Source organism: Danio rerio, chromosome 18, assembly GCF_049306965.1.
Source record: "Danio rerio strain Tuebingen ecotype United States chromosome 18, GRCz12tu, whole genome shotgun sequence".
In the NCBI taxonomy this organism is placed as follows: domain Eukaryota; kingdom Metazoa; phylum Chordata; class Actinopteri; order Cypriniformes; family Danionidae; genus Danio; species Danio rerio.
The window spans coordinates 20,543,084-20,558,391 of record NC_133193.1 but is presented as its reverse complement, the minus strand read 5'-3'; the positions used below and the strand labels follow the sequence as shown (position 1 = coordinate 20,558,391).

Genomic DNA, 15,308 nt, shown 5'->3' with positions numbered 1-15,308 from the left:
ACAGACTGACAGATTATTATTAGATATTATAAATAGACAGACAGACTGACTGATTGATTGGTTGATACATTGATTGGTTGGTACATTGATTGATTGATTGAATGATTTGTCTAAAATTCAACCTTATTCTTTTTTAAAACCATGTCAGGCAGGAATGAGGCTGAAGTAGAGTTTGAGAAACATTAATATTTTTTTCATCGTTTCAATCATGAATTGTTTAGTTACACTGCTGACACACTTCACCTTCATTTCACTGAGCAACCACAGCTATTTCTGAAGTACCTGTAATTTCAAATGCAAATATTTGACTCAACACAATAACATTACTATGCATTATGATCAGCATAGGGAGTAAATACATTCTTACGTCCTACCGATATTGTGTGATTACCATCGAAAGAATGATTGTTCTGTCTTGTGTGTTTGTGTCCGTCAGTGTGTCCCAGTGGAAAATTTGGGAAAGCCTGCGCTGAGATCTGTCTGTGCACTAACAATGGAACCTGCAATCCTATTGATGGCTCTTGCCAATGCTTCCCAGGCTGGACCGGAGACGACTGCTCACAGAGTATGAAGCAATTTGTCTTTCTTTCTGTTTTCACCCTCTTTATTTCTCCCACTCTTTGTGTTTTGCTTTATCCCACTACTCTTTCCCTATCCATTTTCCCATCCATTTCTCTTTCATGGACGCTTCATGTCATAGTGCCATGTAAATCATGACCACGTCCATTTTTTTCTTCGCCAAATACCCCACAAGCACCGCTGATGGAGACCAACAATTTCCTCAATAAATTACTTGATAGCACACTCTCAATAATTTACACAGCGCTGGAGAGCGGCAATATGAAATAGAGACGAGAGCAACAATGTCCCGGAGAATTTATCGCTCCCTCGCTCTTCTCCCTCCCCTCTGGAGTTGTTAATCTAACGCTGTTTGCTGTAAGTGAAGGGGTGACGATTGGCTGTGGGTGAAAAAAGTGAGGGATTTCAATTATTAATTCCAAACAGTGGCATTTTCAGCTTAAACTGGACTAAATTAAGAGGATTATGCTGCAGCTGTGGCGCTCATTTCAGTGGGATTTCTCTTTATTTTTGGCTGTACCACATTTTATTTGCAAAACATGCCGATTTTAAATCAAATGCATCATTTTGTATATTTGTTGTGTCTATCAAGGGCGTGTAAATATGGGTTTAATATTAGGACTACACACGTTTGTTAAAGAGATAATTCACCCTAAAATTACAAATATTGTCATTATTTACTTAACCTCAAGTTGTTCCAAATATATATGCGTTATTTTGTCTTCTGAGCTGCTTAAAAGAAGATATGGTCGTAGTTTATTTTACAATGTCCTTGTTACGTGTACTCACTAAAAACAATAAATTAGGCATGATTACATGCAAATATTGCTAAACTTTCCCCTCGGCATAATCCTAACCATGTTGTAAATACATTTACTTAATTAATATTATTATTATACTTCCCAGCAGGCACACAACATCATTAGACGTTAAGGTCACACTTTATTTTGATGGTCCTTTTGTTTAATTTAAGTTACATTGCTTCTACATGCCAAGTAGACTGTTAGATTGGGGTTAGGGTTAGGGTTGGGGTTAGTGTAAGTTGACATGTACTTGCAAAATTTCTTAGAGTCAGTTAAATGTCAGTTGAAGGAGCATATCAACAAATATTTAGCAGACAGTCAACTGATACTCAAAAGGACCATCAAAACAAAGTGTTACCGATGTTAATATTAGGTTAGATGTAGTTTGTGATGTCAGGTGACCAAAATTCAATGTCTAACCAGCGTCTAAGGACAATGTCATTTTGACATCCAATAATAACGTTGATATTTGGTTGATTTCAGATTGTGTTGGAAAGTGACCAAAATCCAAACTCAAGCCAACATCTTAAACCAACATCATTCATTTATTCATTCGGCTTAGTCTCTTTATTAACCTGGAGTACACAGTGGAATGAACAGCCCTTCCAGTTGCAACCCATCACTGGGAAAACCAATGTCATATTAAAATCAAATACTAACATTTATTTGTCAAGTTGGCAACCAAAATCCAATGTCTGATAGACGCCATAGTGGTAATGTCCACACAACATCAAGCTGTAACGTCATTAGACTTTGATATTTGGTTGATTTTAGGTTAGACTTTGGACATTGGGTTCTGACATCAACCCGATTTTCATTTTCAAACAAAAAGCAATATCCCCATGACATTGGGGTACAATCTGATGTCATGTTGACATCTTGTTCCTTGCGAGTTATTTGTATAGTTACACTGTAACAAGGACAAAAAAAAAGTTCAAGAAGCCAATCAGAATCTAGTCCTAATTAAATTCTTCAGTACTTTTTAGAATATTTTTTAATATTTTATAAACAAATGTAGGTTTGGAACAACTTAAAGGGATAGATTGCCAAAAAAAAAGGAACTCTCAACCTAAATGTCCAATATAAGATAGATATAATATTAATTCATGAGTTGTTTTTTCTGCTGAATCCAAAAGAAAATAGTTTGAAAGATGTTGGAAACCAGAAACCATTGACTTCCATAGTTGGAAAACAAATTTAGTGGAGGTCAATGGTTTTAGTTTCCAAGTATAGCATCTATTCTATTGTTATCAACAGAAGAAATAAATTCAAAGTACAAGTGGAGGGTGAGTAAGTGATGACAAAGTTTTTGTTTTTAGGTGAACTATTCCTTTAACAATGAGTAAATTATGGCAGAATTTTCATTTTATTTGGGGTGTACTGTCTCTTTAAGGCCCATTCACACCAAGGAAAATAACTATATTAATAACAATACCTGTAAAGTTTAAATAAACACTCTAATTCTCTAATAATAGACCCTTTTCACATTTCCAGGTTTCTCAGTAGCGGAAGTCGTCATAAGTCGGAAAACTTAGAGCGCAGTAAAAGGGAGAGTACAACAAGGAATTTTTTTACAATCTTATTTGCTGAAATATAAAAGAAAAACTCCATGATAGTGTTATCAAGACATTCAGAAAAAAAAAAAAAAAAACGGATAATGGCAGCCAGAGGAGAAATTAACGACAAATTTACTCTCAGTCCCATAGACGCTGCATTAGAAACACCTCAAATTAAACTGTTTTTTTTTTTTTTTTGTCATTTGAAGCAAAGATGATATAATACAGACATAAATACAAATTCATATGTTTTTTTATCTAAATATTAAAAACTTTCAAGGATTTAAGATGCTTATGACCGTTAAACGCGCCATAATAGGCTTGTGAAAAGGGTCTCTTAAGGAAAGGCCACACCACAACATCATTATCATTGGGATCACATTAAAAGCATTGACAGCCAATCAGAGTTCATCCTATTTTAAAGTGGCAGTGCACTTATAAATAAACGTGTATTGTTGTGATCCCACATACAGTTATTATTCTTGGTGTGAACGGGAGTTTAGTTTTCATTTGACGGTGTCTCTGGCTCCGCAGTTTGTCCCATAGGCCAGTGGGGCCCCGACTGCTTGAACTCATGTAACTGTCACAACGGAGCCCAATGTAGTGCCTACGACGGAGAGTGCAGGTGCAGCCTGGGCTGGACTGGCCTCTACTGCACACAGCGTGAGTCTCTCTTACACACACACATACACACATTCACAGTTATTAAATGTTCAAACGAGCCTCTATTACACCCTCTCAACCATATCTCACAGAAAATGACACAGTGACATCTGTTGGTAGTTCTTCAGAACTGCACACGAGTGTTGTGAAATCTGATGATGTTATGATGCCACGGAGTGGTTCTTAATAATAAATGCACGTTTTGGATTTTTTCCACGCCAGTCATTTAACTCATTATATGACCTTGCTCAAGGCTGAAATCAAAAACCATCAGCATCACGCCTGCAAATAAAAAAAAATCCCAGAATCCATCTTTCATTCATTACGTCAATCATTTCTTGATCCCTCCTCTGCTGCCACTCTGTTTGAAACTTTTCTTTTTTTTTACGATGGCAGTGATATGAACTCTTTCTTGAGGAGTGATGAAATCAGTTTGTGTTTTGCTGCAATGTTTGCTCCGGTTGCCTTGTTATCTTTAGCGCCCAGACTGTCTTTGCGTGTTTGTGTATTTATGAACTGTACCCGTGTTTGTCCTCAAATCGTTATTAGTGTCTTCGGAGAAGAAAACGCTGCCGCGCTAATACAGTTAAATTAGGTACATGATACAATAAATTCAGGCCATTTGCCTTTTTTTCCGAATGTTGTGGCTCTTTCACACTGGGTTTCCTGTTGCTGGCGCCATTAGTGTATACACCGACAGTCTGTTGTAGGTTAATGTGATGTAGCAGGATATCTCTTTCCTTCAGGCTGTCCCTCAGGGTTTTATGGGCGAGACTGTGCAGAGGTGTGCCGCTGTCAAAATGGAGCTGACTGTGATCATATCACTGGCCAGTGTGCCTGTCGGACTGGCTTTATTGGGACCAACTGTGAACAGAGTGAGTGTTGTAGACTTTTTAAGATTGTGGGTCTTGTATCATGGGGTTGTGAGAATGTCAAGTAGAAAGAGACATTTAGCTGCCCCGATGATGATGATGATGATGATTGTGGTGGTAATTGATGATGTTTGTGTGTGAGTGCTGTCCCCATCCACCATCTCACAACATGTGTCTGAGTGCTTGTTTTACACGGTGTTACACAGGCCAGGGGCGTTTGGTTAATTGTGTGTTTTTCTTTTTTGTATGTGTTTTTGTTCAGAGTGTCCTCCCGGGACATTTGGCTATGGCTGTCAGCAGCTGTGTGAATGTATGAACAACGCCACCTGCGACTATGTGACTGGAACCTGCTACTGCAGCCCGGGATACAAAGGCATCCGCTGTGACCAGGGTGACTTTCTCTTTCTTTATCTGGGGTGAAGAAAAGAAGACGAAGAAAAGTGAAGAAAAATCCCATAGGTTTAAATCCCTTTGGTGTATGAACAAGAGAATCTGATATGTTCTAGAATTGAGACTGCAGTTAAACACTTAGCAAAGCTCTAGCAACCACATAGTAACATTATAACAATTAGGGCTCAGCGATTTGGCCTAAAAATAAAATCTTGATTAGTTGAACATTTTATTTTACTTATTTTATTTATTTGTCCTCGTAGTTCTCTGATAAGTTTTGTACAGTAAATATGCTCACATAGGTGTCACGGTGGCACAGTGGTTAGCACTGTTGCCACACATCAAAAAGGTTGCTGGTTCGAGCCTTGGCTGGGTCATTGGCATTTCTGTGTGGAGTTTGCATGTTCTCCCCGTGTTTGCGTGGGTTTCCTCCAGGTGCTGTGGTTTCCCCCACAGTCCAAAGACATGCGGTATAGGTAAATTGGGTAAGCTAAATTGTCTGTAGCAATTAAGAAAAACTGTGAATGTTTCTTAAAAAAGAAAAAAGTTTTGTATTTTACCCAGACCTTTAAAAAGAATATCTTTTAGAGCATTCATCACAATACCGTGAAACTGGCATTTTTATCCAACATGATCATACCGTCAGTTTTCTCAGTCGCTATAGTGCATTCCTCACAACACTATTTACATTTGCACAACAGTTAATGCATTTCTCAAAACAATTAGTACAAACTGCAAAACATAGTAGATAACCTGCAAAAGTGTGTCACTTGCTCAAAATAGATAACGCATTCCTCAAAAGCAAGTATTGATGTCAATGAAAGTGTCAGTGACATCAAGATGAAAAGTCCTGACACCATTGTTTATGAACAAGATAGTCAAATGGCTTTGTCATGTTTTCATTAGGACAGTTTACTCTGTACATTTTTTCAATGCAAAAAGTCAGATTTTGGTGACATGTCCTAAAAATGCCAATATTATCTGGATGCAGCCTTTATGATGCAAGCTGAGATTGCATCACTCAGCGATGCAATGTCAGACGCAATGCACTCAATTGAGTGAGTGATGTCACAGTGACGGATAGGGGTGGGGTTAGGTGAGCGCATTAAAAAGCATTGGATGCAGCTCAGATTGCACTGCACCGAGTCTGCAGCCAGACCCCTCTCGAAAATTCTCAAGACAGCAATATATACTATTTGTTCAGCCATTTGAAAACTACAGTAAAGTTAGACATCACTGCATAAGTAAGGTATCTGAGTACAAGACACTGAATATATGTTTCACATTTTTACTGCATTTGCTCTTTGCAATTCTAATTTATTCACAGCATTGTGCAAATAAACACACCCTTATTTGCAACAAACAGAAACTTCCTTTGGGTAGAGCTGTGCACAACTGTAGACAATATTGCAGTACATATTGGAACTGAACCTACAACATACACAGGTCTGTAAATCATTCATGAAATTGTTCAATTTAGAAGATATTTTCAGGGAAAAAAAAAGATTTAAAAATTGTTATAAAATTTACATTTGAGAGATTTTGACCATTAGTTCAACATTTTTGTATGTAATGACTCAAGTAATGAAATGAGGACTATTAGTTTTACATGGAATGACTATTATTATTCACAAGTTTAGTTAATTTTGACTGACATGACATAAGCAAGTGATAATGTTATTAAACAGCAGAGAGTTGTATGAAAGCAATTGATGCATGTCCAAAAGCATTTGCAGTTTGTTGGAAAGAATGAGAAACTGCTACTATGATGTGCACAAATGACTAATTGGTTTAAGATATCCATTAACTGTTGTGGAAATGTAAATAGTGTTGTGAGAAATGCACCAAAGTGACTGAGAAAAACTGTAAAAACAAACTTTATTTGATTCGTTAAAATACTGCAGAAACTAAAATATTTTTAATGAAGATTTTTTCAAAGCAGATTTTTTTATATCTAAAAATATATTTTCTTTACACTAACAACCACTCTGGCCCTTTCCCACCACAAAGAGCACCCTAGCAACCACATTGAATACCCTAGCAACCACAATCAATTAAATAGAACCCCCAAGAAAAAAACACTGAATATCCTAGCAACCACTTAGAGCCTTAGCAACCACATAAGCACTCTAGCAATCACTTGGACCCTTAGCAACCACACATAACACCATAGCAACTACACATACCCTTAGCAACAACATAGAACACCTTAGCAACCACTGTGGTGCTCAGCAATCAAAAAGAACCCCTCAACAACTACACTGAATATTCTAGCAACCACTTAGACTCTTAGCAACTCCTAAGAGCACCATAGCAACCATATGAAACACCCTAGCAACCAAAATCAACCAAATGGAACCCCCAAGTAAAAAAACACTGAATGGCATAGCAACTACTTAGAGTCTTGGCAACCATTTAAATACCCTAGCAAATACACAGACCCTTAGCAACAACATAGGGTGTTTTATGTTGTTGCTAAGATGTTCTATCAATCACTGGGACCCTTAGCATCTACACAGAGCACCATATCAACTACACAGACCCTTAGCAACAACATAGAACACCTTAGCAACCACATAAAACACCCTAGCAATCACTTGGACCCTTAGCAACCACACAGAACACCATATCAACTACTTAGACTATATAAGTAACCAAATAGAACTAACAACTACACAGAATACCCTGGCTACTACACAGACCCTTAGCAACCACACAGAACACACAAGCAACCACTCAGATGCTTAGAAACCATATGTAATACCACACAGAAATACACTTATATTCACTCTGGCCCTTAGCAACCACATAAAGCACCCTAGCAACCGATTGGACTTTTAGCAACAACACAGAATGCCATATCAACTACACAGATGCTTGGCAATTGCATGACCCTTGACAACCACAAAGAACACCTTAGCAACCACATTGGCTCTTAGCAACCAAATAAAACCCCCTAACAGCCACGAGCATCCCAGTAACCACTTAGACCCTAAACAACCACAGAAAACACCATAGAAACCACTTGTACCCTGAGCAATTACACAGAACACCCAAGCTACTGCATATATTCTTAGCAACTACATAGAACACCTTAGCAACCACTCTAGCCCTTAGCAACCACATAAAACACCTTAGCAACCACATTGACTCTTAGCAACCAAATAGAACCCCCTAACAACCTCACTGAACATCCTAGCAACCACTTAGACCCTTAGCAACCACATAACACACCCTAGTAATCGCTTGGACACTTAGCAACTACACAAAACAGCATAGCAGCTACACAGATCCTTAGCAACTGCATAGAACACCTTAGCAACCACTCTGGCCCATAGCAACCACATTGAACACCTTAGCAACCACATTGGCTCTTAGCAACTAAATAGAACCCCCTAACAACCACACTGAACATCCTAGGAACCTCTTAGACCCTTAACAACCACATAAAACACCATAGAAACTGCTTGGACCCTTAGCATCCACACAGAACACCCTAGCAATCACTTGGACTCTTAGCAAACACACACAACACCCTAGCAATCACTTGGACCCTTAACAAACACACACAACACCCTAGCTACTACACAGATCTTTAGCAACCACACAGAACGCCCAATCAACCACTCAGATGCTTTAAAAAACACATGTAAAATTACACAGAAATGCACCTACAATCAATCTCCTTAGCAACCGCACAGAACACCATGGCAGACTCTTAGCAACTACATAGTAGCAAACAAATAGAAAACCCTTGCAACCACTCAAACCTAAGGCAACCAATTAGAATCCCCTAACAACCACACTGAACATCCTAGCAACCACTTAGACCCTTAGCAACCCCATAAAACACCCTAGCAACCACTTGGACCCTTAGCAACCATGTAGAACATCCTAGCTACTATACAGGATCTTAGCAACCATGTGGAACACACAGGCAGTGCTTACACAACACATATGCTTAGCAACCACATGTAAAAACACAGAGAATGCACTTGTCATCACCCTTGCCCCTTTGCAGTGATATAGAACAAACATATATGTGTTGAGTTTCTTTGGCAGTGTTTTGGGTTTATGCTGGAAATGTGTGCAATGCTACTTTAGAAATAGCTCAAACTCACACTCATTCATAGAAGAAAGAGACGGAAACCAGTGAATATTCAACAAATTTAATCATACAATAAACAGAACAAAAGAATCCATCTGATAAGGCACTCAACACTTGTTAGCAACTACATAGAACACCCTAGCAACTACATAACAAAAAAACAGACCCGTAGCAACCAGACACAAACACACTCGCAACCACTCAGACCATTAGTATCTGCATAATAATACTTTGATAACCACTGCATGGTCCGGCCCCTAAATCTTCTTTGTGAAATATGAAAATCTTATTTACTGCACTCTTTGTAGTGTTTGCTGCCATGCATCAAACTAGAGATTACCTTGTATCAAAACTCTCTTGCACATGTTCTTGTGGGAATCAAGTGCTCTGATCTGCTCTACTTGCTTTCATCATATTCATGTCCTCTGTTCCAGCGGCTCTAGTGATGGAGGAACTCAACCCGTACACTAAGATCAGCCCCGCTCTGGGTTCAGAACGCCAGTCCGCAGGCGCCGTCATGGGCATCATCTTCCTGCTCCTGATCATCATGGCCATGCTCAGCTTGTTTGTTTGGTTCAGGCAGAGACAGAGAGACAAAGGACAGGAAATGCCCAGTGTTTCGTACACCCCAGCTCTGCGTGTCACCAACACTGACTACTCTCTTTCTGGTGAGACTAATCATTAAATATTGAAGAACAACTTCCCAGGTTTCTTGAGTGTGTTTACTAGCATGACTTATACAGTGTGTAGCGCATGTTTGTTTATTCAGTAACTGACAGTAAAAGCAGTCAATCCAGCAGTGAAATAGAGTTTACATGGTGCTTACACACTTTTCGTATGCTGAAATATGTCATTCATATTTTAATCAGGTTAAAATACTGCATATTTATAGTTATTATAATGCCATAGATGCTACTTTTGATGATGTGGCTTTAAAAGACTTGATTAGTTCCATTAAGTGTTATGAATGTCAGTCCACGACTGCACGACTATCTGGGGAAGCTTTTCGTCGCTGTTTTGTTTACACTGCAAGATGGAATGGTGTCAAGGGGTTTCACACTGCATGACTTTACAATAGGACGAATCACTGACAACTTTGTCTCAGTCTGCAAATCACATCTCTCACAACCAAACAAACCAAATTAAATGTATGCGCAAAACAGGAATATCTATGAATATTATTTAAGCCCCTGATGTATTGTCAAAAACACCCCTGATCTTTTGGAATATGTTGCACATTTGTTTTCACAGTATAAAATGTGTGTAGTTTTGGTGAAATAAAAAAACTTCAATCAATAAAATCTGCGTCATATAAATGTAAATACATGCAAATTAGTCAGAAAAATGTAAATTGGGCTTTCTAGATATGATATAAATATCTATACATGTTTATCGAGATATGATATAGCCAGTCACATCTGTTTCTGTAATATTTAAATCACAGTGAGTTCATGCATATTATTTTATAGCTATATTCTACTGTAACATGCTATGTCAGTTAGCATCGAATTATAAATCGACTTTCTTATGAAAATACCTAAGATGGGTGGAAGAACACATATAAACCATTTATTGTCGCAGTCGTGTAAATGATCAGTTAAAGCCTTTTTATGTTTATTCAGATATTATTTTCATTCAACCACAGCAATAGCTTGATGACTTCATCCCGTATTCCCTTCAATGTTCTACTACTTTTCTAAGGCATATATGGAATTTCTGCTCACGTATGAATGAAACAGGCATTACATCCATTTAAAGTGCTACAATGCCCACATCACCCTATTTTTAAGGAAAACTGAAAAGTCTCCCTCTAAAGAAATTTGAAGTACACATATTTCTAGCATATAGATCTTTATTTACATTTTTTGTACTTTTTTTGAAACAATTGTTATTATCCCAAATAGTAGCCTAATAAATAATAATATTTTACAAGGTATTGAATTTAGAAATTCCAGTATCTTGACAACACTACTTTAGTTAATCACTCTGTAAAATGAAAATGTTTGTAGCTTTGTATCACATTGGTTAACAACTCACACTTTAAAATAAATCACACTTCTTTGGGGCTAAGCCCCTTATCCTCTTCGACCTTAGCAACACCAATATGGCAACCTGCGTTTGCGTGTTGTTTGAGGTGGGGCTGGGTGAAAAAGTGTTCTGATTTTGGACTGCAATACCTAGTTCAGCCAGTGGGAGTCAATCTTACAAACTGTACCTTTAAACATACTATTCCCACATATTTATCACAAAAGAAAAACCCTTTCCATTGATTTTTGTCATATACGTAAAGCTTAAAGATCTTATGCAACTGAGTTTTTTAGATGTTAGTATCTGTGTGATATTTTTAAGGATATCTATAAGCTAGTGTTTTCCAAAACAATGACAAAATTTACATTTAGAAGATATAAACCTGAGTGATTTGTATTTATTATGATGTTTATTTTTATCACATCACATTATATTATTTTTATGACATTCTTTTTAGCTTTTTTGTGCTTTATAAATAAATAAATAAAGTGAAATGAAACCCAAAGCTTGCAGTTTGTCACTTGAACTATTATTTTGGCGTCACTTCATACTTTAGTTCCTCATCAAGTCTTTGACCAATCAAATGCTCTCTAGTATCTGACATGTCCTGCTCTCCTCAAGTTGCATCTCATTTCATGCACTTCATCTCTCTTACAGAGCTGTTCAAAAATGAAATGCTGATTGCTGTTTTTTTTTTTTTTTTTTTTTTTTTTTTAAAGGGAAGGGGCTACCACAATATATGTCCCACCCTGTTTCATGTTTCAGTTGAAATTATGTCAAATTAACATTTCAAAGCACTTCAAGGGACCTTTAAAGAGGAGTAACAAATCACAGATCACAGATTTTTATTAATCTCAAGTTGTACTTCTAGAATTGGAGTTGTACTTGCGCACTTTGATATGCTGACGTTAACACTGCTGTCTTTCTCTCTCCTTCAGAAACGTCTCAGAGCAGCAGCAGTGGCCAGTGCTTCTCCAATCCCAGCTACCACACTGTGGCACAGTGCAACATCTCATCCTCCATAACTAACAACCTGGACGGCACTCTCACTCTGAAGGTGAGCACACTAGGTGAATAGCTACTCCAATGTCCGGTTGGCCGATGAGTAATATTGAAAAACAGCGTTCTTTCAAGCAATATTTTATAACTAGAGTAGCTGCCTAGAATATCACAAACAAGCACAAACTTAGTATATTCACTTCTTTGTATGCATAGACTTATTTGCTGAACAGCAGATTTAGAATTAATTTGCATCAAGAAGGAATAATGATCCAAATTTGGAAATATAGTTGTGAAATAATAATGCTAATGTTCTGGATTTGAATATACATTTATGAAGTCCCATTAAAATGCTAGGTGGTGGTTCAATCTTTTAGGTGCTACTGACCCCCAAATATTCTCATCTTCATGTGAGAGACCCCTATTCTAAAATGATAAAATAGTTTATTGCATATAGATCTAATTAATCTTGTGTAAAGTACAAATTAAGGATGCACCAATATGGGTTTTTTGGCCAATATCAATAACCGATAACTCTTCAGATTTGGAGGCCAATAGTCGATACAGTATATAGGTCAGTAAATATAAATAATTATAAATGTTCTATTTTTCTACAGTAAAAAAACTGATTTTATTTCAAAAACTTCATAAAAGTCTTCAAATCTGATCAAATGAACTGAACAGCCTACTCAAAGCATAAAAAAGCAATAATTTCAAAATTGCAAGGTGATTAAATATATAAAAATTATATAAAAATAAATGATTTCCTTTTCTTCATAGCAAATTAACATGCAGCTTGACTGTTGCATAATAATAGGTTAAATACCAAAAAAGGGATTTAATTAACAAGCAAGTTAAATATATTTAAATAAAATGAAAATTAACGAGCTAAGGACTAAAACCAGCCGAAATGTTCATAAATACAACGTGTTACAGTGATGTACATATGTACAAATATGTCATGTGCGAAAAACATTTTGGGAGGTGTTTGACTGTTCAGAGTCATCGTACAAGTGAAAAGCTAAATACAGATAGTACATTTTAGAAAATGCGGCATAGATTCATCCTATTTGGCGTCAGTCAGACTACGCTTCTATGTTCCTCCTTGCTGTCGATTGCAGGAAAAACGATCAATGAAAGTTTATGATAAACCGCTGTGAGTTTCACTCAACTACAGGCGCTGCGTGATGCGTACACATACGACACGGAGTCACATTTGCCCTCTGAGTCAGATTTTGATACAGCACCTGATCACTGAGCACAGATGACTTTTTGAAAAACACAGAGCATATTATAAAGACAGAATGTTGCAGTGAGTTGAGAACGCCTATGCTGGATTCAGTTACTGGCACACCTCTGCCGCGTGCTACTGTGAAGGCTGTCAGATCAGATATGCGTGCGCTCGTTGTAATAATTTTAATATGCTGATCAAACTGAGTACAATCTTACATCAACAACACATGGTAGTCTATGCGTTGATAATAATAAATAATCATATTAGATTACAAACAACCCAACAAGTTGTTTAGCACATTTGTATTACTGCTATTATGTTTACGCATGTAATGTTTCCCTGACGAGGTTTAAACCAAAATACACAATGACACTCTATTAAACATATCTACAATGATAAGGTTACTTACTGGTTACTTACTGAGTTATTAATGCACAGCAATACATTACAAAGAAAGAATGAACTTTGAAGGAATAAACAATGTAAGGAAAGCTCCATTATAGTGCACTGGACAAGTTCTGCCCATTAAACATTAAAAATAGCGTTTATCGGCAGATAACGATATGCCCGCCAATATATCCATAGTACAAATTATAAAATGGTTTAAAATAATGTTTGTAAAATATTTTGTTTCTAAACGGTTTTAATCCTGCTCATTATAACAGTATTTTATTGTTATTTCATTTTCAATTAAATAGTATTTGCATTCATTTATTTTAATACAATTTTTGAATATTTACTTGAATCCTAATCATATTTTTATATTGTAATCATTGTATAATTTTTAAATGGTCTTTTAAATTACACATATGCTTATTTGTTGATTTTTTTATACTAATGTTGTGTTTATATTATTGATTTTTTTTTTTTATTATTGAAATTATTGCTTTTTTTTTAAACATTTCCATCAACCCCCAGCCCTCTATTGCATCTTCCTGGGAATCCTTGGTCCCCAGAATATTTATTTGTTTATTTGAATACTACATTTGTGGTGACACGGTGGCTCAGTGGTTAGCACTGTCGCCTCACAGCAAGAATGCGGCTGGTTCGAGTACTGGCTTGTTCAGTTGACATTTCTGTGTTTGCATGGGTTTCCTCCAGGTGCTCCAGTTTCCCCCACTGTCAAAAGACATTGCGGTATAGGTGAATTAAATAAACTAAATTGGCAATAGTGTATGTGTGTGAATGAGTGTGTATGGATCTTTCTGGGTTGTAGCTGGAAGGGCATTCCCTGTGTAAAACATATGCTAGATAAGTTAGCAGTTCATTCCGCTGTGGCGACCCCTGATGAAGAATGAACTAAGCCGAAGGAAAATTAATGAATGAATAAATTAATGAATTTGTTTAAGAAGGATGCATTAAATTCATTACAAGTGGCAATAAAGACATTTATATTGTTACCTATATTGTTATCATTTCTTCAAACCATTTATTGCTATTTATTATTATATTTTTTCATCAAATAATTTTGAAATATTTTTCACAAAAATACAAAACTATGAAATTGTATATATTTTTAAATATCTAAAAATAAAAACTATAATTTTGAGTTGTAGTAATATTTCACAATATTACAGTTTCTACTGAATTTTCCATCAAATAAATGCAGCCTAGGTGAGCATAAAACCTTTAAAACACCTTTTTTTTAAACTCAGAGCCCAAAAATTTTAAACATTACTGTATGTTAGACAGGACCAAATGGTGAGTCAATAACAATAATACTGTCTTAATAATAAAAAAGATTCTTAAGAACATAATTTATATATTTACACCTAGAGATAAATTCACTTTAGTTGGTCTTAAATGCATAATGCACGCTGTTGCAAGTTGTTTACATCATAAAAACTGCTAATGCGTAGCGTATCAAAATATGTTCTTCTTTCAATGGTGTCTTTGATGTTTATTTTTGTCTGGTTTTCCCCTCTAGAAAGGCGACAGGAACAGCTCAGAATGGAGAGCATACTGCAATCTCAATGACCTGGGTCAGTGTCCTCACTTAATTTCTTATCTCACCCCCTATTCAAACCATCTTCCATCTGTTCCTGTCAGACAGAGCCTGAAAAGTTACTCATGCAA

General features: G+C 36.6%; 1 protein-coding gene across 2 annotated transcripts in view; it reads left to right on the top strand.

Annotated features, from left to right (window-relative positions):
- The window catches only part of megf11 (multiple EGF-like-domains 11), a 264,017-nt gene that overhangs the window by 233,467 nt on the left and 15,242 nt on the right, over positions 1-15,308 (top strand). The window contains exons 17-23 of one of the 2 annotated variants that reach the window (XM_009293604.5): positions 437-565; positions 3,473-3,601; positions 4,348-4,476; positions 4,736-4,864; positions 9,406-9,639; positions 11,938-12,056; positions 15,160-15,214. In XM_009293604.5, the coding sequence (XP_009291879.1) occupies positions 437-565; positions 3,473-3,601; positions 4,348-4,476; positions 4,736-4,864; positions 9,406-9,639; positions 11,938-12,056; positions 15,160-15,214 (924 nt within the window). The remainder of the gene's footprint in view (positions 1-436; positions 566-3,472; positions 3,602-4,347; positions 4,477-4,735; positions 4,865-9,405; positions 9,640-11,937; positions 12,057-15,159; positions 15,215-15,308) is intronic. The other variant, XM_021467800.3, reaches the window with a different exon arrangement.